Source organism: Bicyclus anynana, chromosome 7, assembly GCF_947172395.1.
Source record: "Bicyclus anynana chromosome 7, ilBicAnyn1.1, whole genome shotgun sequence".
Classification (NCBI taxonomy): domain Eukaryota; kingdom Metazoa; phylum Arthropoda; class Insecta; order Lepidoptera; family Nymphalidae; genus Bicyclus; species Bicyclus anynana.
In genome coordinates this window covers 18,556,606-18,581,962 of record NC_069089.1, presented here as the reverse complement: position 1 = coordinate 18,581,962, position 25,357 = coordinate 18,556,606, and the positions used below count along the sequence as shown (strand labels likewise).

At 44.8% G+C, this 25,357-nt stretch overlaps 3 protein-coding genes across 3 annotated transcripts in view; 1 reads left to right on the top strand and 2 right to left on the bottom strand.

The window, feature by feature from the left end:
- The window catches only part of LOC112049427 (40S ribosomal protein S4), a 296,681-nt gene that overhangs the window by 10,651 nt on the left and 260,673 nt on the right, over window positions 1-25,357 (top strand). The gene's annotated exons all lie outside the window — the stretch shown is intronic.
- Window positions 1-25,357, bottom strand: part of LOC112049434 (uncharacterized) — a 99,461-nt gene that overhangs the window by 21,220 nt on the left and 52,884 nt on the right. The gene's annotated exons all lie outside the window — the stretch shown is intronic.
- On the bottom strand, window positions 984-13,511 carry LOC112049429 (radial spoke head protein 3 homolog B). Its single transcript, XM_052882584.1, has 6 exons — window positions 12,880-13,511; window positions 10,425-10,539; window positions 7,486-8,137; window positions 7,326-7,412; window positions 6,426-6,542; window positions 984-1,113 (listed from the first exon to the last, which is right to left on the bottom strand). The coding sequence occupies exons 1-6, from the start codon at window positions 13,374-13,376 to the stop codon at window positions 1,100-1,102; spliced, it is 1,482 nt and encodes a 493-aa protein (XP_052738544.1). The 5' UTR covers window positions 13,377-13,511; the 3' UTR covers window positions 984-1,099.

The following is a 25,357-nucleotide window of genomic DNA, read 5'->3' as shown; positions in this document are numbered from 1 at the left end:
AAAATTTGAATAGTTTTCCAAAAAACTCTAATTTAAAAAAAAAACTATTTAAGTTATAGATTATTTGGTGGTGTATCTACAATTAGCGTTTTATCCATTAATTACGGGACATCCTGTACACAACAGCGGACGCGGTCAAGCTTCGCTTTGACTTATGTGCGCTTACTTACTTACCCTTACCACCCCTTACTACACTACTTACCCTTACCCGCTACCCTCTCCTACCCTACAGTACAGTACAGTCGGAGTACCTGTGCTGTGCCTACAGTAGTTAGGTGTTGGTTAGCTATACTTCTTGCTGAAAGAAAGCTTTCCAGTTTCCATGATATATCCGCCCACTTTAATATACGTGAGAATATTAAAGTGGGCGGATAATTGTGCCTCTTAGTATATGATTGTGTGCTTAGTTCTAGATTAGTACCAAAGTTTGTAAAATGGTGGTACACAAAAAAATAAACCTTGGCTGAGTTTGTTATGGGCTCTTCTCGGACCGAGGCGCATTTGGAACCCTCGTAACTTTAATTTTAAGTTTGCGACTTTAATTACCTTATCAGCCGATAGAAGTCCACTGCTGGACATAGGCCTCTTGCATGGACCTCCAAGCGCAACGGTCTCGAGCCGCCAGCATCCAACTGCTCGAGACAGGCTAGCGACTTTAATTACCATCGTTAAATCATGACATAACTTGACGTTTCAAAAGTGCTTGTAAACTAAACAATTTAAATTAAATTTTGATTTAAATAAAAATGGCGTTATGATTGAGCTTCTATAAAGTCAATGAAGGTCCCATCAAAATTATTCATCATCTTATCAAGTTGTCGTCGCCCGTCGGCCAATGCGACACGACGACCGACGCGCTCGGTGGAGGCCCAGTGTGGAGACCCGATTATTTATAGTAATATAATAAATAAACATTACGCTAAAGGTTGTCACAATCAAATCCCCTCGAACCGTTCGTGGCGCGGGGGCGACAATCATGAGCATTTTGTTTTTAAATAATAACAAATGTATTTCACTTCTAAATAATGAATACAAACGAATAGATGTCCACGTTCAGTCGCGCCGGCGCCGGGCCGCGCTGGTCGGCGCTCGCTCCGCGCTACTCTTCCAGTTCTGCAAAAGTAATTGATGTACGTAGGTACGTAGGTACGTTAGGAAGTTGGTAACAGACTGTGCCAGTGACAGTGGTGACTGTTCATATCGACATCAAACCCGGAACATGTACATTTAATCTTTAAAATACGGTATCAAATAGTTTAATTCCCCCGCGTCGGTGCAGTGCTCCGAGTGGTATCGCTCAAGCTGTTCACAGCATCACTGTGCGCGCCGCAGCTGCACAAACAGCGCCCCCGCGCCCCCGGCCTCGGCCCCGGCCTCGCGCCGTGAGACTGTGAACACCGGTAGAGCAAATTGACGGAGAGCTGACAACTGTTGGGTTAAGATTTTTATTTAACGGAAGAAATTCAAAACTCAACATAGTGCCTACCTATTAGTTGCGCTATTCAGTTGGTAAACGATCTGTTATATAATTTTCATAGTTTAATTACCATTAATGCGTGATGTCACATACCTAATTATTTTTAATTTTGTACGGAGCCCTCGCTGCCCGAATCCTGCTCACGCTTGGCTCGCGTCAGTCCTGGATTAGCCTACAAGCTTCCTACAAGCCAGTCTATGGTCTATACCAGCGACCACAAAGAACAAAGAGCACACGAAAGTTAAATCAATTTCAAAATCGTCGTAGTCTAGTCAATGAAAAATTAACCTGCGAATAATCGTTAATTCTCTTCTTCAAGGGTCTTCTTTTGTGTTTAAGATATCACTATAATAGTAAGTAGTTGGGTTATAAACAGTACAGTACCTACAATAGTTGAGATATAGTCAGTTAGACTCTATTTTAGGGTTTTGTTTTTAAGTTATCAAACTGCAATTTTGGCTTGCAATAAAAAATACGCCTCTCAGAATTTTAGAGTTATATTCCGCGTCGAATGAGCTATCGCTTGAATTTTTCCTCCCATGTAGGTATTTGCAGGTTTATTTTTCAAAAAATATTTTAAAATCTACTAGTTTTTTTCAGTAAATTTTTCTTCAAATGTCTTCTTTTTAGTTTTCAATATTTTTCTAAGGATTATGTACTCGTAAATTATGCGGATTTTGAAATTGCTCTAACTTTTGTATGTTCTATTTTTCTCGTCGATATGTATTGACATTTTTTTATTATTTTTTGTAAATCTTGATTCTTTAATCACTGCACTGGCCGGCGTTATTTGTGGCCGGTACAATACAGACGCACAAATGTGCACGTGCACGCCCCCGCCCGCGCCCCCGCCCCGCCCTGCCCGCTCCAGTCGAGTTACGAGTCTAATTGTTATTTACTGACGATCTTATCGACACTCAATCCGATTACACTCTGCGATTTCCGATTATAATATTATAATAGAGTGGCCGCATTGAGAGCGAGCGATGTCGATCTGTCGGTCGAAGTGTTTTGTTGTGTTGTGTGTAGTGTGTGCGTGACGTCACACGACACGTGCGCGGCGCGGAGCTGGCGGGGCGGCGCAAGCTGTGACGTCATATTAGTTGAAGTTAAATAATATTAAATTAAATGTGCGTCCACACATTTTGTTAAGTAATTTTTAATTGTTTAGGTACATTATATTTGATTTTATTTACCTACTAAATAAGGATAATCCACCATAATTAACTTATTTATATAAAACTAGCGGACGCCCGCGACTTCGTCCGCGTAAAAATCGATGTCAACTTTCAACCCCTATTTCACATTCTATTTTGCAAGTTTTATAACTTATACCTAATAAATAGTCCACTTATCATTTTACATTTACAAATGTACCTAGAAAAATTAAGGACTTTCCGTACAAACATTCTACCCCTACTTCACCCATTTCTGATTTTGTTTTCGCGACAAAAAGTATCCTATTATCGTTTTACGTATTATGGTCTCAAATCGTCTTAAGTATCATTTGAATTCATTCTGTAGTTTCAGCGTGATGCCCGGTCAAAAAAAGGCAAACAGACAGACAAAAAATAGAAAATAGGCTTCAGTATCGATCTCCTACCTCTACCCTACTCCTATCCTACCCGTACCCTAACTGTATCCTACCCCTACCCTACCCGTACCCTACCCTACCCTACCCGTAATCTTCCCTTTCCCTACCCCTAGGATAGGGGTAGGCCCTACCCCTACCCTACCCCTAACCTAGGCATACACTCCCCTACCCTGCCCTACCCCACCCTACCCCTACCCTACCTTTACCCCTACCCTACCCTTACACAACACCTACCCTACCTGTACCCTACCCTACCCTACCCTATACCTTCCCTACATTACCCCTACCCTTAGCAAAATCGGTTCAGCCCTATGAGCGTGGTGCGATGACAAAGGAAAATAGAGACTTCTATGCTAAAATTATAATCTTTGGATCTACTGGACCGATTTGAAAGATTGTTTTACCAATAGAAAGCTACGTTATTTGCGAGTGTCATAGGCTATGTTTGATTCCCATATTCACACAGGAACGGGAACTACGTAATTGAAAGCGAGGGGCGTCATGTAGCGGAATTTCTGCGTCTTTTAGAAATTTTGTATTATCTCCGAAACTATTTAACTAATTAACATACTATAAAGGGCAAATCTTATCTCCATAATATTCTTGTGATTATTAAATAATTTATTTTGATAAGGATTTAAGTTAAGTAGCATAAATAATGACGCAAACTTAAGTACATAAAATTTATAATTTTTAAAACATAAAAGGTACTATATCTGCTAATATATAGAAGATAGATATATAGTGTCCCAGACTTTTTTCTAGAACTTTTAAAGACACATAAAGCCTCCATACATTAATTTCAATCTTACACAATGGTTAAGGCAGCGCATGCGAATAAGTCTGCTTAAGAGGATTTTCGGTCCGACCTGTATGACAAAAACTCGGCGAATATATATCATACTAATATAAAATATAGCCTATAGCACTTCCCGATAATGTAGCATTCTACTGGTGAAAGAATTTTTGAAATCGGACCAGTAGTTCCGAAGATTACCCCATTTAAAAAATGTGACAAACTTACAAACTTTACCTCTTTATAATATTAGTATAGATATAGATATAGATAATTTATACCTTGAACAAAAAGATTTGATCCTTATGTCACTATGTTCTCGCCTTATTCATTATACCTACCCTGCTTGTCCTGTGAAATGTTGCACTGTTTTAGGTTTTAGGTAAAATATAAATGATGAGCTGGTAATTGGTATCACCATATTATACTTTCTAGGAAGACGATTGTATTTATTTTCATTTGTCCATGTTAATATTTTAGCTACAGGGTATGTACTTAAATACCTATATAGAACCTAACCTAACGAATTCTTTAAGCCTACTGAATAGTGTGATAGGTGTAAGTAAATCAAAAGGAAATATAACTACTTAATTCGTTTCTACCTACCGTAAATTAAAAAAGGCCTTTTTTATCGCATCTAATGATCACTTGTACTGAGTAATAATACTCCCGTGTTTATTGAAAGAGGGTCATTGAAATAGCTCGGAGCGATCGTACGTACGACAAAAATGAAATTAAATGCGTTTCAAAATAATGTTTTAAGCTCAACAAAACGCCAAGTGAGCTGTAATGGGCCGTGCAGCGCGTCACCGCCGCCCTCACATAAACGCCCAAACAAATTAGTGTGGAATACAAAACCGCACGTGCGGCGCGCATCAAAACGATATTATAATGTCATCACAGCGTAGCCGCCGTAATCCGCCGCGACGCCGCAGCCCGCCGCCCGGCCGCGCCGCCCGGCCGCGCCACTCGCGCCCCTGTCGCGTCCCGCTACGGGCGGCAGTCGCGTGCGCCGGCGCCGGCCGCGGGCCGCCCTGTCCCTAATGAGCGCATTCACGCGCGGGCGCGGCGGCGCACGTGTCGCGCGTGACCGATCGCCGCGACAGGTTGCACTTGTCGCGCGCGCAATCTCCGCGGCGACACATGTTTGCGACATGCTCTCGTTCCGTTGTATGTGAGTGTACGACGAACGCGTACACACACACTCAAATCTTCGTCCTCGTATCCTACTAATACTTTCAAGCAATGATAATTTTATACTATAGATAGGTTACGTCCCTACAAAATCACCGCAAAAAGTGATAAGGATATATTTACTGTTTAAATAAATAAGACTGTAAAAGGTTGATAACGTGACTCTCGTCCATTAGCATTGCGGCCCATATGGCGTGTAGATGGTACGCTTGACAGGTGGGGTATCCTGCCCCCACTGTGGCCTGCTAGCTGAGCAGTGCAGTTGTAATCGCGTTCTCGAAATGGATAGTCGTCTTCCATTTGTTAAATAGTGATAATTAAATAGTGAATTTTGTAGTTGGCTGGGAGGCGATACGAGTGGGTAAGGGGAGTATTGGTTAACCGTAAAACACGTCTTTAACCCTGCTCTAGCGGTTGCCAGCCCGTAATTTCACTCGTGGCTGCCTTACTGCCGTACGCTAAATAATCCTGGTTTACATCTGCTAGTATCAGCGCTATACTTGATCAGTATTATAGTTAGAGGGTAGAACTGTATTAGTAAGTTCAGCGGTCGGTCCGCTAATGATCGATAGTGTTACTTTGTGTATCTGCCATCCTTGATACGTAAAAATTAGAACCGGCTCTGCTTCAGAAGTGGAATTTAGTCTGCTCCGCCGACATATACGTTTTTATAATGAACTGTCACATGAAACAACTAGCGTGTATCTCAATAAGTTCAAAGTTTTTATTAAACGCAAGTTTATAGAAAAGTCGTATTATAGTGTTTATGATTATGTAAACGACTAAATTGCTTGGAAATGTTTTGTAAAATATTAAAAAAACCTAATGTTAAATGTTGCTAAACTAAAAAAGGAAAAACCTGTCTGAGTTTGTTGTGGGCTCTCCTCGGACCAAGGAGCTTTTGAAACCCTCGTAACTTTAATTTCAAGTTTTCGACTAATTATTATCACCATTATCTTAAGTATAATATTATAAACCTGAAGTTTCGAAAGTGCTTGTAAACTAAGCAAACTTAATTGGAATGAATGAATATTGATTTGATTTGATTTGACGTACCATATTTATCCCAAAGCCGGATGTATGGTTGAGCCCGTGAGCCGCAGACATGGAGAAGTCAATGATTATTTGACACAAATGATGTCAGGACATGGAATCTTCCGAGAATATCTTTATAAATACAAGCACTTCTCCAAAAGTCGTTACTCTCTCTGCGAAATAATGCGTAACGGCGGGGCCGCGGGGGACGCAGAGGCTGAATACCAGAGGATGAGGTTTTTTAGTCGGTAGTGGTAACCCGAGTACGACTTACCGGGGCTGAACATCTAGCTCTGACGTTAAAAAAACCTTCGTTCTCGAGTACACACCTTCGTCCTCGGGCGCGCTGGGCGGCGTGAGCGAGGCGGGCGGCGACGGGCGCGGGGCGCGCTCGCCCGCCGCGCCGTGCAGCTCGGCGCGCGCCTCCACCACGTCGCGCACTATCTCTGCGACGCAGCCAAACCATTTATATTATTACTAACTCTCCACGCCTCATTTGCAACAAGAGCCTGCGGCAGCCAATTATACCTCCTTTTATGAATGGAAGTTGGTCAGCGCACGCTCCTAGTCCTAGCATTGATGCAAGTAAGGTGTTACGGAGTTTGAGTATAGTAGCCTCGGAAGTGGGGATATCATTTCTTATAGGAAAATATTATAATACTACACGGTATACTTTCACTTGTACGGTGGTACGGAGAGTCTGAACTTTTAAAACTTGCTACCTATCAAAGCTACCACGATCGAAACTCTATAATTGACTATCGCACGTACCTGCGGTAGGAGCAAGAGCTGACAATCGGTCAGTCTTCATAAAATGACGTAAGTCTGACTCATGATCAAATAACCTTAGTGAGACTCAAGTTACAAAGAACGACGTCAAATACATCCGTTTCTATTGTAGTGTATCGCTGCCCGAGCCCGAAGGGTAGATGTAAAAAACGACTTCACCTTCCAAGATAGAAGCTCAAAGAAGAATAAGTATTATGTTATATACATAATAATAACTAGAAATCTGGGCGGATATTAGGTATCTATAATTATTTTGTTAGGTAGGTACTAGTAGGTATGCTCGTATTAACTTGTAGGTAGGTAGTACAATGAGTATTTCATTTTATTATTTCAGACAGGTAAGGTAATAATAATTATTACTACCTCTTGATAGTTATGACATGGAGTAGATTTTTCATTTTGTACATAAATATACTTAATAGTATGAAATAAGTTTATACCCGTAAGGACATCTCTGCTCGTGATGATGGACTCGACCTCGTGCGACACCTCCTCCACCAGCCACGGCATGAACTCCTCCTCCACACCTGCGACACATGACACAGCGGTGAGTGCGGTCCGCGTGCGGCGGCGGCGCGCGTGCGGCGTGCGGCGGCGTACCTGTGCGCAGGCGCCGCAGCAGGTAGCCCTGGTCGCGCAGGCCGGCCAGCACGGCGGGCAGCAGCTCGGCCACGTAGCCCTGCACCAGCGCCTGCGCCGCCGCGCGCGCGCCCGTCTGCTCGGCCGCCGCGCGCGCCGCCCGCGCCTCGGCCGCGCGCCGCTCGCGCTCGCGCGTCAGCCGCTCGTCGCGCGCCGCCATCCGCTGCCGCTCCGCCAGCTCGGCGTCGCGCAGCTCGCGGTAGCGCCGCCGCTGCTCGCGCAGCGCGCCCAGCTCCTCCTCCTGCGCCACCTCCGCCAGCGCCCGCTCCGCCGTCTGCCCCACCAGCGCCTCCAGCAGCGGCGCCACCTCCGCGTCGAAGTCGAACAGGTCGCCGGCGCAGATCTGCGTGCAGGCGTCGGCGCCGGTGCGCGCGGGCGCGTACGCGGGCGAGGCGGGCCGGTCGGCGAACGGGTCCGTCTGCACGCCCGCCTCCGCCTCCGCGCCCTTGGCGAACAGCTCCTCCAGGTAGCGCTCCGTCTGCGCCGGCAGGTGGCGGCGGCCGGGCGCCGGCGGCGGCGTGCCGGGCCGCAGCCGCGCCAGCGCCGCGCGCCGCGCCAGCGCCCGCCGCCGCGCGCGCGCCGCCCGCGCCGCGCCGCTCTCCGGCCCGTCGCCCTGCGCACGCCGCCACACTCATCGCACCGCTTCGCCAGCCGGCCACTCCCGGCGGAGAGGTCAGATGTTTACATTGTAACAGGGCAACTTAAACTTCTACAAGGGTATCAAAAAGAAGAAAACAAGATTTATTTATTTTAAACACAATAATTTTAACACTACATTCGAGTAGTGCCCACTTATTAATATTAGACCATAAAAATGAAGCTGTATAGGACTATCAGCTTTCATTCCGAGATTGACCCATTTGTTTCCTTTATTGACTATGCTGACAGCACAGGACTGACAACGCTAAAAGCGAACGGGTTGACACCCTGTATATTGCATTGCAGTTACGTTGCATTTAAATATCTGGTTTGAGACGTTTATACGTCCTAAAAAACGCATGTTTTGTCGAAATCGATCTTAGTCGTTTATATTAATCCAAAGAATAGCTCGCTACGATGTGGGTCCGCAGTCGGGTCGGAGCTGAGTTCGCGGTGCGGGCGCGGTCGGGGCGCGCACGGTTGGGTACACAACACGTCGGCTGTAAACGATTGCCGCCATGAATAGTTTACAGCCGGCAGGTCCGCGGCGGCACATCGCATTCGCAAATGGACTCCATGGACACGTAATTGACGCCACAATAGCTCGCACTCCTGACGGTGCAGCGAATAAAGTATTGACGCTAATTGCATTAGTGAGCAGTGGGCCGAGGCCGAGCGCTTCTCGTTCGTCGGCGGCGACTCCTGCGGTTTGACGGCTGCCGGCTCACTCGTCACTGGCTCACTCCAGCAGACTGCACCATAGTTGCAGATGAAGAGAACTCCGGTGCCGCGGTATCTGTCGCGACGACATCTATGAGTCACTAGCACCACACGACCGTCGCTATCAGAGCGCGCGCTAGTAGATATCTACAGGTAGTGGAACAAGTGCGGGACTCGGGAATAACACTGGAACTACGTTTCAACTGCCACATAGATAATTAATTAAATAATAATTATGCAGAACTGCACGCAAAATGCTAGGGTTTGTCTTCAGAAGTTCCAAGTCTTTAAAAAAATTCCAAAGCAAAATGTTACTATTTACTAGCCTTGTTACCAAATCCACAGAGATCGCATAGAAAGCATACAGAGACGATTTACACTACTCCTTTCTGGATCAAATAAACGAGCATCCTACTCAAACCGTCTCTCGGAACTTAAGTTGCTATCGTTGTCGGATAGGCGTAAGTTGCATGACTCTGTGTTCCTTTATAAGCTCAAACATGAAATCATTAGGATAGTGTTTTCATAACTCATTCAATTACTATCGACCCGCCCCGCAAGTTGCAACTGACGCCCTGCAGCCGCCGGCCGCTGCCGAACCGTCGAGCCGGACTGACGAGGTAATTTGGGGACCTTTTTTGCCATTTTCGGCCCGTTACTTTTCCTCTCTCCTAACTGCAATTCCTCCTCGTCAGCTAGTCAGACTAGTCTACAGCAGACGTCGCACAATCCCGCCGCACGCCGCACCCGCATGAGATAGCGCGGTGTCGCCTATCGCCCGCGGTCTCATTACGAGCGTGTTGGCGAATATCGTCGGCTCATTAGCAGATAGTCTAATTGATGCGTGCGCGCGAGCATGGGGGCAGCGTCACCGGCGGCCGCAGCAGTGCGAGCGTGCCCAGTCGTCGCCTCCGCCTCGACGTGTGGGACTCAGAGTATGCCGTGGTTACTGACATCTCAAGCGCAGTTGATGATGCCTACAAATTTTTAGTTTGCTTATCGACTCAGGTCAGCGTTAGGTTTTATATGATAAATTCTAATTAGACAGGAATTACGCTTGGTTTTTAGGATCTTTTAGCTCAAACGTAAATGTAACATAACATACCTACTCGTATATGTGACATATTTCGAAAAATGGCAAAAAAATGATCCTGACTTTTCAAAAGTGCTTGTAAACTACAAGTCAACCACGTTATTTAAAAAATACAAACAATTGATTGCACCGTGCACGATCGCACGACTCTTGTGCTGCCTTGCTGCGCCGCTCGTTGGCCTCGTGCCTTGTGCCGTGGCGCGCTGCTAGGCTACTGGTACAATGTACCGCCGAATGAAAGGTCTTGTAGAAACCCGAACCAATCAGAGGTCGCAGCAATTAATTATATTCCTGACACGATACCATCATAGACTGCTTCGTCATTCACAAGTGAGAGATCAATAAAATTTCGCTAACCTGTCCGGTGTAACAAACAAGAAACTTGTAACAAAAAAGAGAGGAGAGAAGGAAGTATTAAGAGAAGTATGCAGTAAGTATGCGGACTCACGGCGGCTTGCGGATGCGTGCCGAACGTGCTCCCGCGCACCACGCGCTTGTCGTGCATGAGGTTGGAGTAGCCCGTCGCGCCCGTCGCGCCCGTCGCGCCCGTCGCCATGCTGCCGCTACACAGTACAATACACACCGTTACACTCCCTCTAGTGACATCGTATGGGTCTCACTTTCCACTCCGAACCGAGCCCATATTGTGGTAAACTCAGGTAAACTAAAAAAATATTTTCCTGCTTCTTTTTGAACTCCATTTTTGCGCTGTTGAGAGTAACAACAGTAAAAGTGTAGTTCAGTGAAGAACTCACTCTTCACTGAACTACACTTTTGCTTGTTACAACCAAATAACAAAACCGATTTATTCACATAGTCTATGGAACCATAGTCTATGGAACCATTAATTTATAGTATGTCAAACAACAATTAAATCAGTCCAAGCGTCTTCATACAATCGGGGAATAAACATGATATAAATATATAAAACTAGCGGACGCCCGCGACTTCGTCCGCGTAAAATTCGATGTCAACTTTACTACTACTCCTACCCTACCCCTACCCTACCCTACCCCTACCATACCCTACCACTACCCCAACCCTACCACTACCCCAACCCTACCCCTACCCTACCCTACCCCTACCCCTACCCCCACCCTACCCCTACCCCAAACCTAACCCTACCCTACCCCTACCTTACCTACACTCTACCTCCATTCTACCCCTACCCTCCCCGTACCCTATCCCTTTCCTACCCCTATCCCACCCGTACCCCTATCTCACGCCTATCCTACCTCTACCCTACCACTTCCCTATCCTACCCGTACCTCTACCCTACCCCTACCCTACCCTTACCCTACCCCGGCCCTACCCCTACCCTACCCCTATACTACCTCTACGCTTCCCTACCCGTACCCTACCCTACTCTATATATTCTCTATCTTACTCCTACCCTTAGCAAAATCGGTCCAGCCCTTCGAGAGTGGTGCGATTACCAAGGGAAATAGAGACTTCTATGCTAATAATATAAATTGGTAAAGTTTGTGTGGTTGTAGGAGGTAATCTCTGGATCTACTGGACCGATTTGGAAAATTCTTAAACCAATAGAAAGCTACGTTATTTGCGAGTGTCATAGGCTATGTTTGATCCCCATATTCACACGGGAACGGGAACTACGTAAATGAAAGCGTGGAGCGTCATATAGTGGAATATCTGCGTCTTTTAGAAATTTTGTATTATCTCCGAAACTATATATTTAAGTATTAACATACTGTAAAGGGCAAATCTTATCTCCATAATATTTTTGAGATTATTGAATAATTTATTTTAATAAGGATTAAAGTTTAGTAGTATAAATAATGACGTAAACCTAAGTATATAAAATTAATAATTTTTAAAACACAAAAGGTACTATATCTGCTAATATATAGAAGATAGATATATGGTGTCGCGGACTTTTTTGTAGAACTTTTAAAGATAGATAAAGCCTCCATATATTAATTTCAATTTTACACAATAGTTAAGGCAGCGCATGCGAATAAGTCTGCTTAAGAGGATTTTCGGTCCGACCTGTATGACAAAAACTGTGTTAACTCGGCGAATATATATCATACTAGCCTATAGCACTCCCCGATAATGTAGCATTCTACTGGTGAAAGAATTTTTGAAATCGGACCGGATCGGATTTAAAGAATGTTACAAACTTACAAACTTTACCTCTATAATATTAGTATAGATTGAGAAAAATCCTCGTTTTTGAGTTTCTCTTAGATTCATATTCATTTATTTGTTGTGAATACACAGATTTGATGCATTTGAAAAAAATCTAAAAAAAAATAAAGACAGACAATAGCAATTTAATTAAATAAAATAAATTGTGAAGGTACCTATGTTCAGAAATTGTTATAAAAATGAAACTTATTCCCTTTGGTTTCGTCATCACTCGAGGTTTATTGGTTAGTTCGTAGGAAACGGTCGAAAACTAAATAGGAAAAGTAGTAGGAATTGCGTATAGAATTGGAATATTGTGGATATTCGTAACTGAATTCAATGGTCTAGAAAACACAGATATAGGTGATCGTCTGCTAAAGCACAGGCTACTTTATGCTGCGATATGCCCGTCGGAATGGGAACTGTAGCTAATAGCTATGTATTTAAATTATGTATAGTATTTAAGGTTGGTACATAAAACATCGAAACATCGAATACATAAATAAAGTATCAATATACTCGTACCAAGACGAAAACAAATCACTACGTTTCAAGTACCCACACATTGTTACGTTACAAAGGTATGACAAGCGAAACGACAAAGTCGGCAGGGTGGTCGACCGGTCGGACGGTGGCGAGGCGCCCCCGGAAGCGGCCGGCGACCCCGTCCCTACGGCGGCTCGACCCCCGGCCGCTCGCACTAGATACGCGGCACGCGGGCTCGGGGCTGCGAGCGACGTCGGGGTACTGACAGCGAGTCCCGCTCCTCCAGCAGGCGCCGCATGCCCGCCACGCCGGCCGCCAGCGCGCGCACGCCGCGGAAGGCCTCGCCCGGCGGGCGGCGCGCGCGCGGCACCACGGGCTCGGGCCGGCTCGCGTACTGGAACACCACGCGCTCGCGCGGCGCCGGCTGCAGCGCCGGCAGCCCCAGCAGGCTGGCCACCTCGGGCGGCGGCAGCAGGAACTGGCCCGTCTTCACCGTGGTGACGAAGCGCGGTCGCATGGCGGGCTCGGCGCGGCGCGCGCGCGGCCGCAGCGTCGCCTCCAGCGCCTCCTTGTCCTTCAGGCGGCGCAGCTTCAGGTCCAGCGCGCGCGAGAACTTGGGGTCCAGCGCCGAGCGCGCGGCGGCGGCGGCGGCGGCGCGCGGCTGCGGGCGCACGACGAGCACGCTGCGCGGCGGCGCGCCCAGTGCGGGCGGCGCGCCGGGCGCCGCGTTTATAACCGTGAACGCGCTCTGCTCGGCCGGCATGGCGTGCTGGCGCGGCCGGCGGGCGGCCGAGTGTCCGACGGCGTCCGCTGCGCCACGCGCCGCGCACGCGCCCGGCGGCCGGCGAGCGAGCGCGTCACCGCGCGGCCCGTTATCAGCTGCTAATTGTTATCTTGTTTTGTCGATGTGGCCGCGCGTCGGTACGTCGCCGTAAGCGGAGAAGGTCGAGGTCTGGTTCTCATCCTGGAGCTCCTCGGTCCTCGGTCGAATTAGATGTCCGTTTACGAGGATTCACTTTTCGTTTTCAAAAACCAACCGTAAGCACGTAATCATAAAGGCGGACACGAAAAGCACAGGAGCTATGACGGCTAATGTTCGAGCCCGTTCTCGAACTCTTCGGGGGGCATTACATTCTTCAGCGTCAGCGGCCCCTCGCACCGGAAGCGGTCGCGGTCGCCGGGGCAACGGGCGCACGCCACCCCCGCCCCGCGCCCGCGCCGCCCGCTGACCGCTCGCCCGAGGAGTCGCTCAAGGTTAAGGGCGATGCTCCTCTCCGAAGGCGATAATATGCTAATGGCAGTCGATGGACCGCTATCCGCCGCCATCGCTCACGCGAGCAGCGCCGCCAACCGCCGCAGGGGAGGACGAGGAGCGCCGGCCGCTCACACCTCGCTGACAGCACATTATTAGCAAAATAAATTAAGCGTTACTCTTTCGGACGACCTCTGACGCAATCGTGCTTTTATTCAGGGTTACGTAGTCCGCACGGAACCCTTATGGTTTCGCCATGTCCGTCTGTCTGTTCGTCCGTCCGTGGTTTAGCGCAGAGTATTACATTATAAATGTAAACCAAGTCGTAAAATAATTATATGGTACCTCCCCTACATGTAAAGTGGGGATGATTTCTTTGTGCCTTCCTCACAGATAGTTAGCATTTCCAGATATTAATGGTTGTCCAGTTTCGTCGTTGCGAGTAAACTAAGGGGCATCAATAATAGTCCTCAGTTGGATTTACTGCAGGTGCCCCAAAGCTTAATCCCGTAGAGCCAGATAGGTTTCAGGATTGCACAGTAAATGAGTACTAATTTCGTTGTTAATTAAAAAGATAAATTTGTCAGTAAGATAACTCAGAGTCTGTTAAAACTAGAAGGCTGATATTTTATATTAATTACGTCTATAGTAAAATTGTTTAGTGCCGTAGTTCATTCACTCTCCTTGAGGATTTTTCCGAAAAAATGTCGTAATTTATCAAACAATCATAATATGAGTATGTACCCGTACTCACCTATGATGATTCTATTTACCTTCCTTTATTTCTCTATCTACCTTTCTAAATAAACCTCCTTCGTTTTATAGAGGTCATTATTTTAGTATGATTAAACTATTTAAAAGAAAGAAAGAAAGAAAATATCTTTATTTTTAAGTAGGCACACATATTACAATAAGTATTAAATTCTAAATAAATAGCTTATTTGCCAATTAAACCTTTTTCGTTTTTAGGGTTCCGAAAGTACGTAGTACAAAAACAGAATCCTTATAATCCCCCTCGAGCACATTTTAAGGTCTGTCTGTTTTTTTCCTAATGTACTGGACCGATCCAATTGAAATTTGGTACACATATCAATTCTTGTGACCCAAATACAGGGATGTATCGTAAATAGGTAAAATTTGAGTATGAGGGACACTTACGTTACGGGGTGTAAGATGGAAAGTTGAAAAAAAAAACTTTTACTAACTTCATCGTCTGATAAATCAAATGAAAGGTTAAGAGAATTTTAAAAATATTTTTTTTGGAATTTAAAAAAAAATACCTTTTAAGTTATTTAAACAAATAGACGACAATTGAACATGCCCTTTTTCTCCGAAACAACTGCATCTAAAAATTCGAAAAAAATACAGAAGTTAGTTAATTACTTGAAAAATTCCGGAAAAATTTGAAACTCTGAAATTTTTGAATATGGAGGTCACTTCTGCGGGGCAAAATGAAAATTTAAAAAAAAATCTTTAATTAACTGCATCAAACAAACGAGCTTGGTAAAATGATTGTAATTGTAAATATATTTTTTTTGTAATTTTCAAATAAAGTTTTCAAGATATTCAAGAAAAAAGACCATCCCCCCCTCCCCCCTTTTTCTCCGAAACTACTAGAGTAGGCTAGTACCTACTCGTAACAGACAAAAATTAAAAAACAAAATTACTTTAGCCCCGAGAGGCTGAAATGCTTGTTTAGCCCCGCTGTGAAGTGGTAATATGACAGTGTTTTTGAGCAAGAGTAGTGAAACGAAACATTAATTCTTTTTTTAATGTTTCGGGCTCCTTCCCTACAAGTAAAGTGGTGAATGATGATTTTTTTTATCGTCTATCCCTTGGTGTGTAGTGTCGATATCGGAATTATTGTGCATTACATAAGAGATTAAACCGCTCATTCAATCTACGGAAACGGCGAAGTACGTACCCGACACGCACTTGGGCGGCCTTTATTTTTTTAGCGTCGAAATAATTTCTAAATTATCTCACACTGAATACAAGATGTACCACCGTGATTTAATAAAGACACTCGTTTACTGCCCTCGTAGAAACTAAAACAGGTCACAATTATGTTATACGTCAGACGTGAACGCAGTCCCGGTCGTCAGGTCAGGGAATCACCTTCAGGAACGAAGTGCGTGCTCAGCCCTCTAAGCGTGTCCGACTGTCTGGCTGACTGTCGTCATGTTAACTCGTGTATGTTCGTACTTGTCAACTTCTGCCGCAAGCCATGCCACAGGACTTCTAGCGTCACCAGGCGGAGAAACTTCACCCGAAATAGGTCTCATAGGAAGATACCTATAGGAAGATGTGTTATGATGTGGCAGCGACCAGCGAATATGTAGAAATGAAATTGAACATACTTATTTGTAGATCATTAATAGTGGTAAATCTTAATTGTTCCTTTGAAACTTAACGATGTCAAGTCACGGACGATAAAAATGGCAGTCGACAGAGTGAATAGAATGTTTCACTCAGTGCTCGGCCAGTACCTAGTTGTTTATGGTTTACGGCTAAGTTCTATTAAATTAATCTGATCTGATGGATTATTTTAATGAATAGGTACTTCGTCTTTTACGTTATCATTGTTTTATCTACATTAGGGCATTTTTCATAGAACTTAGAGATCTACATAAACACTAGCAGAAGGTGTGTGCCTCTTACTTCTTTGACATTCACGACTTTAGAAAATAAACCTGTGTATTAATATATCGAGCGCGGCACTCACGGACTCGCACGCGGTTCGCGTGATTCGTTTTCGGTGATTCAAGGATTTTTCAGCGATAACTATAATCATATTTAGTAATCTGGCCGACGACGATTTATGTAAAAAGTATTAAGGTCGTAATAATATGTTGTGTAATTAAAACTGTAGACGATTCCTTCAGTAGATTAAAATGTTTAAAAAAAGAATTGTCGTTCAAAAAATGAATGGTCCACGCTGCAATTGGCGCCGCGCCAGGCTTCGACTTGCCGCGGTTTTCGGGAACGCGCTGTTCGTATTTACGAGTGGATTGAATTGCTCGTGATTTTGTAATGAGCTCGTGAAGTGCCGGGACGTCCGCTACACGTCCGCGTGCCGGCACGTCGCGGGCGGCGCCGCGGGGCAGCCGATGCAATCGATTGTTCGGACTTCGGACACAGACGCGCGGCGGGCGGGCGACGTCATCGCCTCGCGGACTGTCGACTCATTTCCCTATTGAACAACCACTCCATTAACGAATGCGTATTACGAAATTCCCTCCTTAATTAAGTATATTATATTTATATATATGTCTATACTAATATTATAAAGAGGTAAAGTTTGTAAGTTTGTAAGTTTGTCACATTTTTTAAATGGGGTAATCTTCGGATCTACTGGTCCGATTTTAAAAATTCTTTCACCAGTAGAATGCTACATTATCGGGGAGTGCTATAGGCTATATTTTATATTGGTATCATATATATTAGCCGAGTTATCACAGTTTTTGTCATACAGGTCGGACTAAAAACCTTTTAAACAGACTTATTCGCGTGCGCTGCCTTAATCATTGTGTAAAATTGAAATTAATGTATGGAGGCTTTATGTATCTTTAAAAGTTCTACAAAAAAGTCCGCGACGCCATATATCTATCTTCTATATATTAGCAGATATAGTACCTTTTGTGTTTTAAAAATTATTAATTTTATATACTTAGGTTTACGTCATTATTTATACAACTAAACTTTAATCCTTATTAAAATAAATTATTTAATAATTACAAGGATATTAAGGAGATAAGATTTGCCCTTTACAGTATGTTAATTACTTAAATAGTTTCGGAGATAATACAAAATTTCTAAAAGACGCAGAAATTCCGCTATATGACGCCCGGCGCTTTCATTTACGTAGTTCCCGTTCCCGTGTGAATATGGGGATCAAACATAGCCTATGACACTCGCAAATAACGTAGCTTTCTATTGGTAAAACAATTTTCCAAATCGGTCCAGTAGATCCAGAGATTACCTACTACAACCACACGAACTTTACCTCTTTATATTATTAGCATAGAAGTCTCTATTTCCCTTGGTCATACCACCACTCTCGAAGGACTGGACCGATTTTGCTAAGGGTAGGAGTAAGATAGAGAAGTTACAGGGTAGAGTAGGGTACGGTTAGGGAAGCGTAGGGGTAGTGTAGGGGTAGGGTAGGTTTAGGGCCGGGTTTAGGGTATTGGTAGGGTAGGGGTAGAGGTAGGGTAGTGGTAGGGTAGAGGTACGGGTAGGATACGGAAGTGGTAGAGTAGGGGTAGGATAGGCGTGAGATAGGGGTACGGGTGGGATAGGGGTAGGAAAGGGATAGGGTACGGATAGGGTAGGGGTTGGATGGGGGTAGGGGTAGGATGGGGGTAGGGTGTAGGTAAGGTAGGGGTAGGTTTGGGGTAGGGTAGGGGTAGGGTGGGGGTTGGGTAGGGTAGGGTTGGGGTAGTGGTAGGGTAGGGTAGGGGTAGTAGTAAAGTTGACATCGAAATTTACGCGGACGAAGTCGCGGGCGTCCGCTAGTATTTCATAATTGTTGAACTCCACATCGATCGCATATCTAAATGTTCTCTCTCTCTCAGCTGTATAGTCGCATGAACAGTTATTGCAAATAACTCATTCTGGTTCATTCTCTATTCTTTGTGTATTGAAATTATAAAAATAATTTTACAATATTGTAACTGCTGAGCTTCTGGCTCGCTCTTCTCGACAGAAATTGTTTTCTGAACCGGCGGTAGAGTACCCAATTCTAGTGTCGTTTTAGTTCACAAAGTTCGGTTTCAGTTTCAGTAAAATAGGCCGAAACATTTGCCGAAACCGTTTCCCGAAAGAAGCAGCGCTTTGGCAGACCCTGGCGGCCCCGTTCGGGAATTGTCGTGCGCCGGTCGGATAGTTCTGTATGTAGCACTATAACAGAAAACATATTTTTCACTACTCTTGCTCAAATTACCACTCCACAGCGGGGCTAAACAAGCTTTTCAGCCTCTAGGGCCTAAAGTAATTTTGTTTTTTTAATTTTTGCCTGTTACGAGTACCTACTAGCCAAGTACTAACCTCCTTTATAACGAAGGAAGTTTTATTCGTAAATAGAATCATCATTCCAATTTCAAAAACTTGAAGTTGGAACGAAATGTAGCGTTCTTTCTTGTTTGTGGAATGCGTTTTTTAATTTTTTTTTATTGAGTTGCGAATTTAAAAAGCAAGATTTGAAGACATGGCTGTACGGTATAATATCTGTGCCTTTTCCTCATGTGAAAGAAAATAATAATAAAATTTAAAAGCGAGAATTTAAATAACAATTATTGGCGTGAATAATTTACACTTGATTATTTACAGAAATTCATTGTGAATTTGTGACCGTAACTCATCTATTTTGCAACATCAATTGTTATTGTTGTCTTCATCTAGTGAGAATAATGACCCTAATTTGGAGATGGATGAAATTTGCAACCTGTTACCATCAACCCCCCAGACGCATTTACTTAAATATTAACCTTAAATATCTACCTACAAAAATTCAATTTCTGGAGAAAAGAACAACGAATGTATTCATTTACGAAAGGAGTTTTTTAATCTATTATCTCCCACGTTTACCTCATATGCTCATTATTCATCTTCACAGCAGTCGGCAGCAATCCAAAATTGTAGACTTTTGTACGTTTAATTTTTATTTTAATTTTAATTCGCCCGACGCAAACATTCTTTAGAGGTTATGTTTTGATGGAACTGATTTTTTTAATTTCTCTAAGTACTAATACAAAATAAAACACTATTACTATTACAAAACAATCTTATACTATTTAATGTTCGAAGCCATATAGTTCGAGGAGCCGATGGACGTTGGGGTCCCAAGGTACTGGAATGGCGACCCCGCACCGGAAAGCGCAGTGTTGGTCGACCCCCCACTAGGTGGACCGAAAACATCAAGCGGGTTGCAGGGAGCCACTGGATGCTGGCGGCTCGAGACCGTTTTGTTTGGAAGTCCATGCAAGAAGCCTATGTCCAGCTGTGGACGTACATCGGCTATAATTATGATGATGATGATGATGATGATGTATTTTAAGGATTTTTATACTTGACCACGTGAGTTTCGGTTTCGGCCGAAACTGAAGCCACGGCCAGAAAACCAGTTTCTGTCGGATTCTACTAATTACTCTCTGAAAGACTTGTGTCTAAAGATGGCCGCTTTTTGGCAATTTTTAGTTGGCCGACTATCGAACAAGTAATTTGCCAACGCTTACAACTTAGTTGCGCAACATTTTAATTTGTATGGGTAGTGGCACCGGAAGTTGAACGGACCCCAACAGATAAACTACTACTGCTACTTACACGTACGCAATATTTTTACCCACACATAGCAATGTTTTCACTATACGTGTAAATACAAACATAGGCATATTATTTTTTAACTTGCAAACGGATAAAAACTTAATTTCTATTTTTAATGGATTTTAGCTTTAGCTTTTTCACGGTGCTACCGATGAATTTAATAAGTAATCAGCTCCTAACGTGCTCCTAACCTTACAAACCTTACAAGTTTGCTAGACGTAACTAGAGGCCTACGTCTACCTGGCAGTGGAGGTCTATAGTGCTATGATGATGATGATAAAATAAAACAGAAATAGCGAAGGCGAAGAATTAGTAGCGAAGTCTAATCAATAAATTAGATGACTTTTCGATTAAACCGCATTCCACATGAACAAAGTGGCAGCAATTTGTCACAACAACTATTTGATATGAAATAATATTAAGTAGATAATCTTCTTCTTAGAGTGCCTCTCCATCACTGAAATTAACTGATAGAAATTAGCTGATAGAAATTTAAGTGTGGCTTTGTTTAAAATTAAAATCAAAGAACTATTGTTAAAAAAACGGTATTACACTATCAAAGACTATTTAACTGACAAACAATAATAATTAACGTATAACGGACATAATAATAAATTAATAATTTTAACATCATAGTCATTAAGTAAATTTCAATAATTATAGTGTATTATAGACAATGTAATTTAGTTATAAGATTATTTTTAAATTTGCATGCTATTTTGTAGCAAATTGTATGCCAACATTTATATCAAGATCTGTATTTAACAATTTGCAAATAAAGAATTATGAATTATGAAGGTCGGCGATATTTCTAAACCTTTCTTTGTCCGTGGCTAGGCGGAAAAGCTTTTCCACTGTCTTTACGCCAGTCCCCTCCCTTATGTTTCGTAGCCAGGACTTCTTTCTTCTTAAGTAGGTAATAGGTTTTCAATAAATTTAACACAGCTTAGTTTTATACAAAACTGTCAAGCCTTTCCTATTTTTGTTCCCTTGAATATTGATATCGTATTTACTTAAATTAAAATGTTTCAAAATAAGTTGTTAAAAATAATATTCTGACTAAAACTGTAACTTCATATCGTAAACAACGTTTATATATCGGACAATAACACAAAATGTAAAACTTTCACGTGCGGCATAGTCAACAGCAAATTGCTTAGGGTTCGGTGGCGTGTGCCGTGTAACGTGTCTAAAGCGACCAATGCTCTGGCGCGCTCCGAGGGAAGCTCGAAGCGCGGACTCGATATCTAGCGTATGCATAGTCCATCTCATCCGGTTTCACCGCGAGTGCCGGAGTCGAGGACACGACAGACGACGTGACTCACCAGGAGGGGTCGCGGCGCAGCTTGGCGTTGTTGTAGAGCGCGCGCGGCGTGCTGGCGTACGTGTAGGGTCCCCGCGGCCGCGCCGGGCCCTCCACCAGCACCGCGCGCACCGACACGCTCATGGCGCGGGGCCGGCCGCACTACTCGCTCGTCGCGGGCTCCTCAGCAGAGCCACCGCTTCAGATCACAAATAGTTTCGCAAGATCGCTCGCACGGCCGTCGACGATTGCGACAACGCGACGCGACGTCGCGGTGACAGACGTCGTCGACACATTCGAAAAAGGAATCACATGACGCTGCCGACTGTGACCTCTGCCCGCGAACTGCCTCTTCGGTTTCGCTCGATCTAAGTGTATGATTTTAACAAGGATGTAATATTTTATTTTGTGGATTTTAGTGTGTTTAAGCGCCGCAGCCGACCGCTGCCGGAGCGATGACAGCAGGCGCCGGTCGCCATGGCAACCAGCAACGATGTAACGAGCGCTCCCGACGCAGGACATCGGACATCGCTGCAGACAACGCAAACAAATCAATCGGCCGCCCCCGCGCGGCTCCGGCGCCTCCAATGTTTAACAACATTCAAAGCACGCGGCTGACGTAGCTGCCCCGTAGAAGCTCTACATCGCTGTAGCTGCTCGGTAGACGCTCTACAGCTCTGTAGCGGCTGTCAGTAGCTGCAGGAAACTCGAGTGTTTTAGCTCTTTTTAGGGTTATTTTTTTAGGGTTCCGTAGTCCACGATAAACCCTTACCAGTTTCACCATGTCCGTCTGACTGTCTGCAGAGACTATTACTACTGTAAAGTTGTAATTTAGCATGAGTGTGTACCCACATTAAAAATATAAACAAAGTCTTAAAATAGAATCCTACATTTAGGGTAGGTACCTCCCCCACATGTAAAGTGGGCATGAATTTTTTTTACTCGTTTATGTCACAGTGTGGGATATCGTTGGACCGATCTTGAGGGGTGTAAGGGGGAGGCTAGTACCAGTCTGTCTCCCCAATTGTCAACCTCACCTGCTCGTGGTGCACCCTGCAGATGGACCGACGAGGCTCTGGCGACCGACGAATGGCGGTATATCCATTCCCAAAGGCTAGATTATGAAATGCCTCAGGCCGGTGTCGGGCAGCAGCGACATCGGCGCGAATAATCTAGCACTGCGCTGACCAACCCGCATGCCCAGCGTGGTCAGTATCGGGCAAAACTTTGTAGATGGACCAACAAACTAAAACACAGCCCCTAGTCCCCGGCAGCCCCGCTATTCCTGGCTCTGGCAGCGGTTACGGTAACGGCGGGGCAAGGGGTGTTAAGAATCTCCGGAAGAGATTCCGCTGCCAACCCCGACGACTAGACCTGGCAACATACAACGCACGCACTTTGAGGTCCGACGAAAAGGTCATCGAGCTGGAAGAAGTTATGAGCAAGTTGCACTGGGATGTCATAGGATTGTCTGAAGTCCGAAGAGAGGGGGAGGGCTCGATAATCCTTGAATCCGGCAACATGCTCTACTACCGGGAGGGCGACCAACAGTCCCAGGGTGGTGTCGGATTTATCGTTCACAAGTCCCTCGTGAACAATGTTGTAAAAATCGAGAGTGTGTCGAGCAGGGTAGCGTTCCTAGTCCTCCGAATTACCAAACGGTATTCGTTGAAGGTTATACAGGTTTACGCACCGACCTCGACACATCCCGACGAGGAGGTAGAGGTATTGTATGAGGATATTTCTAAAGCCATACATGCCTCAAACTCTTATTACAATGTTGTGATGGGGGATTTTAACGCAAAGCTGGGCGAACGTAGCGGTTCAGAGTTGAAAGTGGGACGATTTGGGTATGGGCAACGGAACGATAGGGGCCAAATGTTGGCTGACTTCATGGAGAAGGAGGGCCTCTTTATGATGAACTCCTTCTTCAAGAAGCCACCACACAGGAAATGGACCTGGATGAGCCCCGATGGTTCCACGAAAAATGAGATTGACTTCATCTTGTCTACCAAACGGCAAATATTCAACGATGTTTCTGTGATCCATAGGGTGAAAACCGGTAGCGATCACCGAATGGTTAGAGGCACGTTGAATATCAACGTTCTACTGGAACGGTATCGACTGGTGAAGTCTACGCTCCGACCTACTCGTGCCCATATCCAAAACCCCGAGTCCTTTCAACTAGAACTGCAGAACCGCTTTGATTGCCTAGCAAATTGCGAAACTGTGGACGATCTGAACAACAGGTTCGTGGAAACTGTCCATTCCGTTGGGTCTAAGTTCTATAAGACCCACCGTACGAAAAGAACCAAAAAGTTCTCAGACCATACACTTAAACTCATGGAAGAGAGGCAAGAAATGAGATTACAGTCTTCAGCAGATGCGTCAAAATACCGACAAATCAGTAGACAGATCTCTAAGTCGCAAACCAGCGACTTGCGAAACTTCAATACCGAGCGTATTAAAAATGCGATTGAAAACAATCGCGGCTCGAAAGTTTTCGCCAGAGATCTGTCTATTGGACAGAGGCAGCTGACGCGTTTGAAGACCGAGCACGGTAATCTGATTTCTTCCAAGCCCGAGTTATTAAGTGAGGTCGAGAAGTTCTATGGACAGCTATACACGACTACTCAGCAGCCTGTTGACAACTTGGCTAAAGACCCCAGAGCCAAGTTGACCCGACACTATACCGAAGATATCCCGGACGTCAGCCTATACGAGATTAGTGTGGCTCTCAAACACCTGAAGAACAATAAGGCGCCAGGTGAGGACGGAATCACAGCAGAACTCCTGAAAGCGGGTGGAAAACCGATACTTAAAGTCCTTCAGCGATTGTTCAATTCCGTCATTCACGAGGGCACGACGCCTGAGGCGTGGCATAGGAGCGTGGTGGTTCTGTTCTTCAAAAAAGGTGACAACACCTTGCTGAAGAATTACAGACCCATCTCGTTGCTAAGCCATGTTTACAAATTGTTCTCGAGAGTCATTACGAATCGTCTCGCTAATAGGTTTGACGACTTCCAGCCTCCCGAACAAGCCGGTTTCCGAAAAGGCTTTAGTACCATAGACCACATCCATACGCTGCGGCAGGTTATACAGAAGACTCACGAGTATAACCAGCCACTTTGCTTAGCGTTTGTGGACTATGAGAAAGCCTTCGATTCGGTGGAAACCTGGGCTGTGCTAAGGTCATTGCAGAGATGCCGAATTGATTACAGGTATATCCAAGCGTTGAAGTGCTTGTACGAAAACGCCACTATGTCAGTCCGTATTCAGGATCAGACTACGAGGCCAATCCAGTTGCAGCGAGGAGTGCGTCAGGGAGATGTGATCTCTCCGAAGCTATTTACCGCCGCATTGGAAGACGTCTTTAAGCTTCTGGACTGGGGCGGACTTGGCATCAACATCAATGGCGAGTACATCACTCAACTGCGGTTCGCGGACGATGTAGTCATCATGGCACAGACTCTGGATGACCTTAGTACCATGCTCAATGACCTCAGCAGCGTTTCTCAACAGGTGGGCCTGAAAATGAACATGGGCAAAACAAAAATAATGTGTAATGCTCATGTATCGCTCCACCCAGTTATAGTTGAGAACGCTGCACTCGAAATTGTAGACGAATACATATACCTAGGACATATGATCCAGTTAGGTAGGTCCAATTTCGAGAAAGAGGTGAACCGTCGAATCCAACTCGGCTGGGCTGCATTCGGGAAACTTCGCGACATCTTTTCGTCCGAAATTCCTCAGTGCCTGAAGACAAAAGTCTTCGAACAGTGCGTGTTGCCAGTGATGACCTATGGTTCCGAGACTTGGTCGCTAACTATGGGCCTCATAAGAAGGCTCAGAGTCACACAGC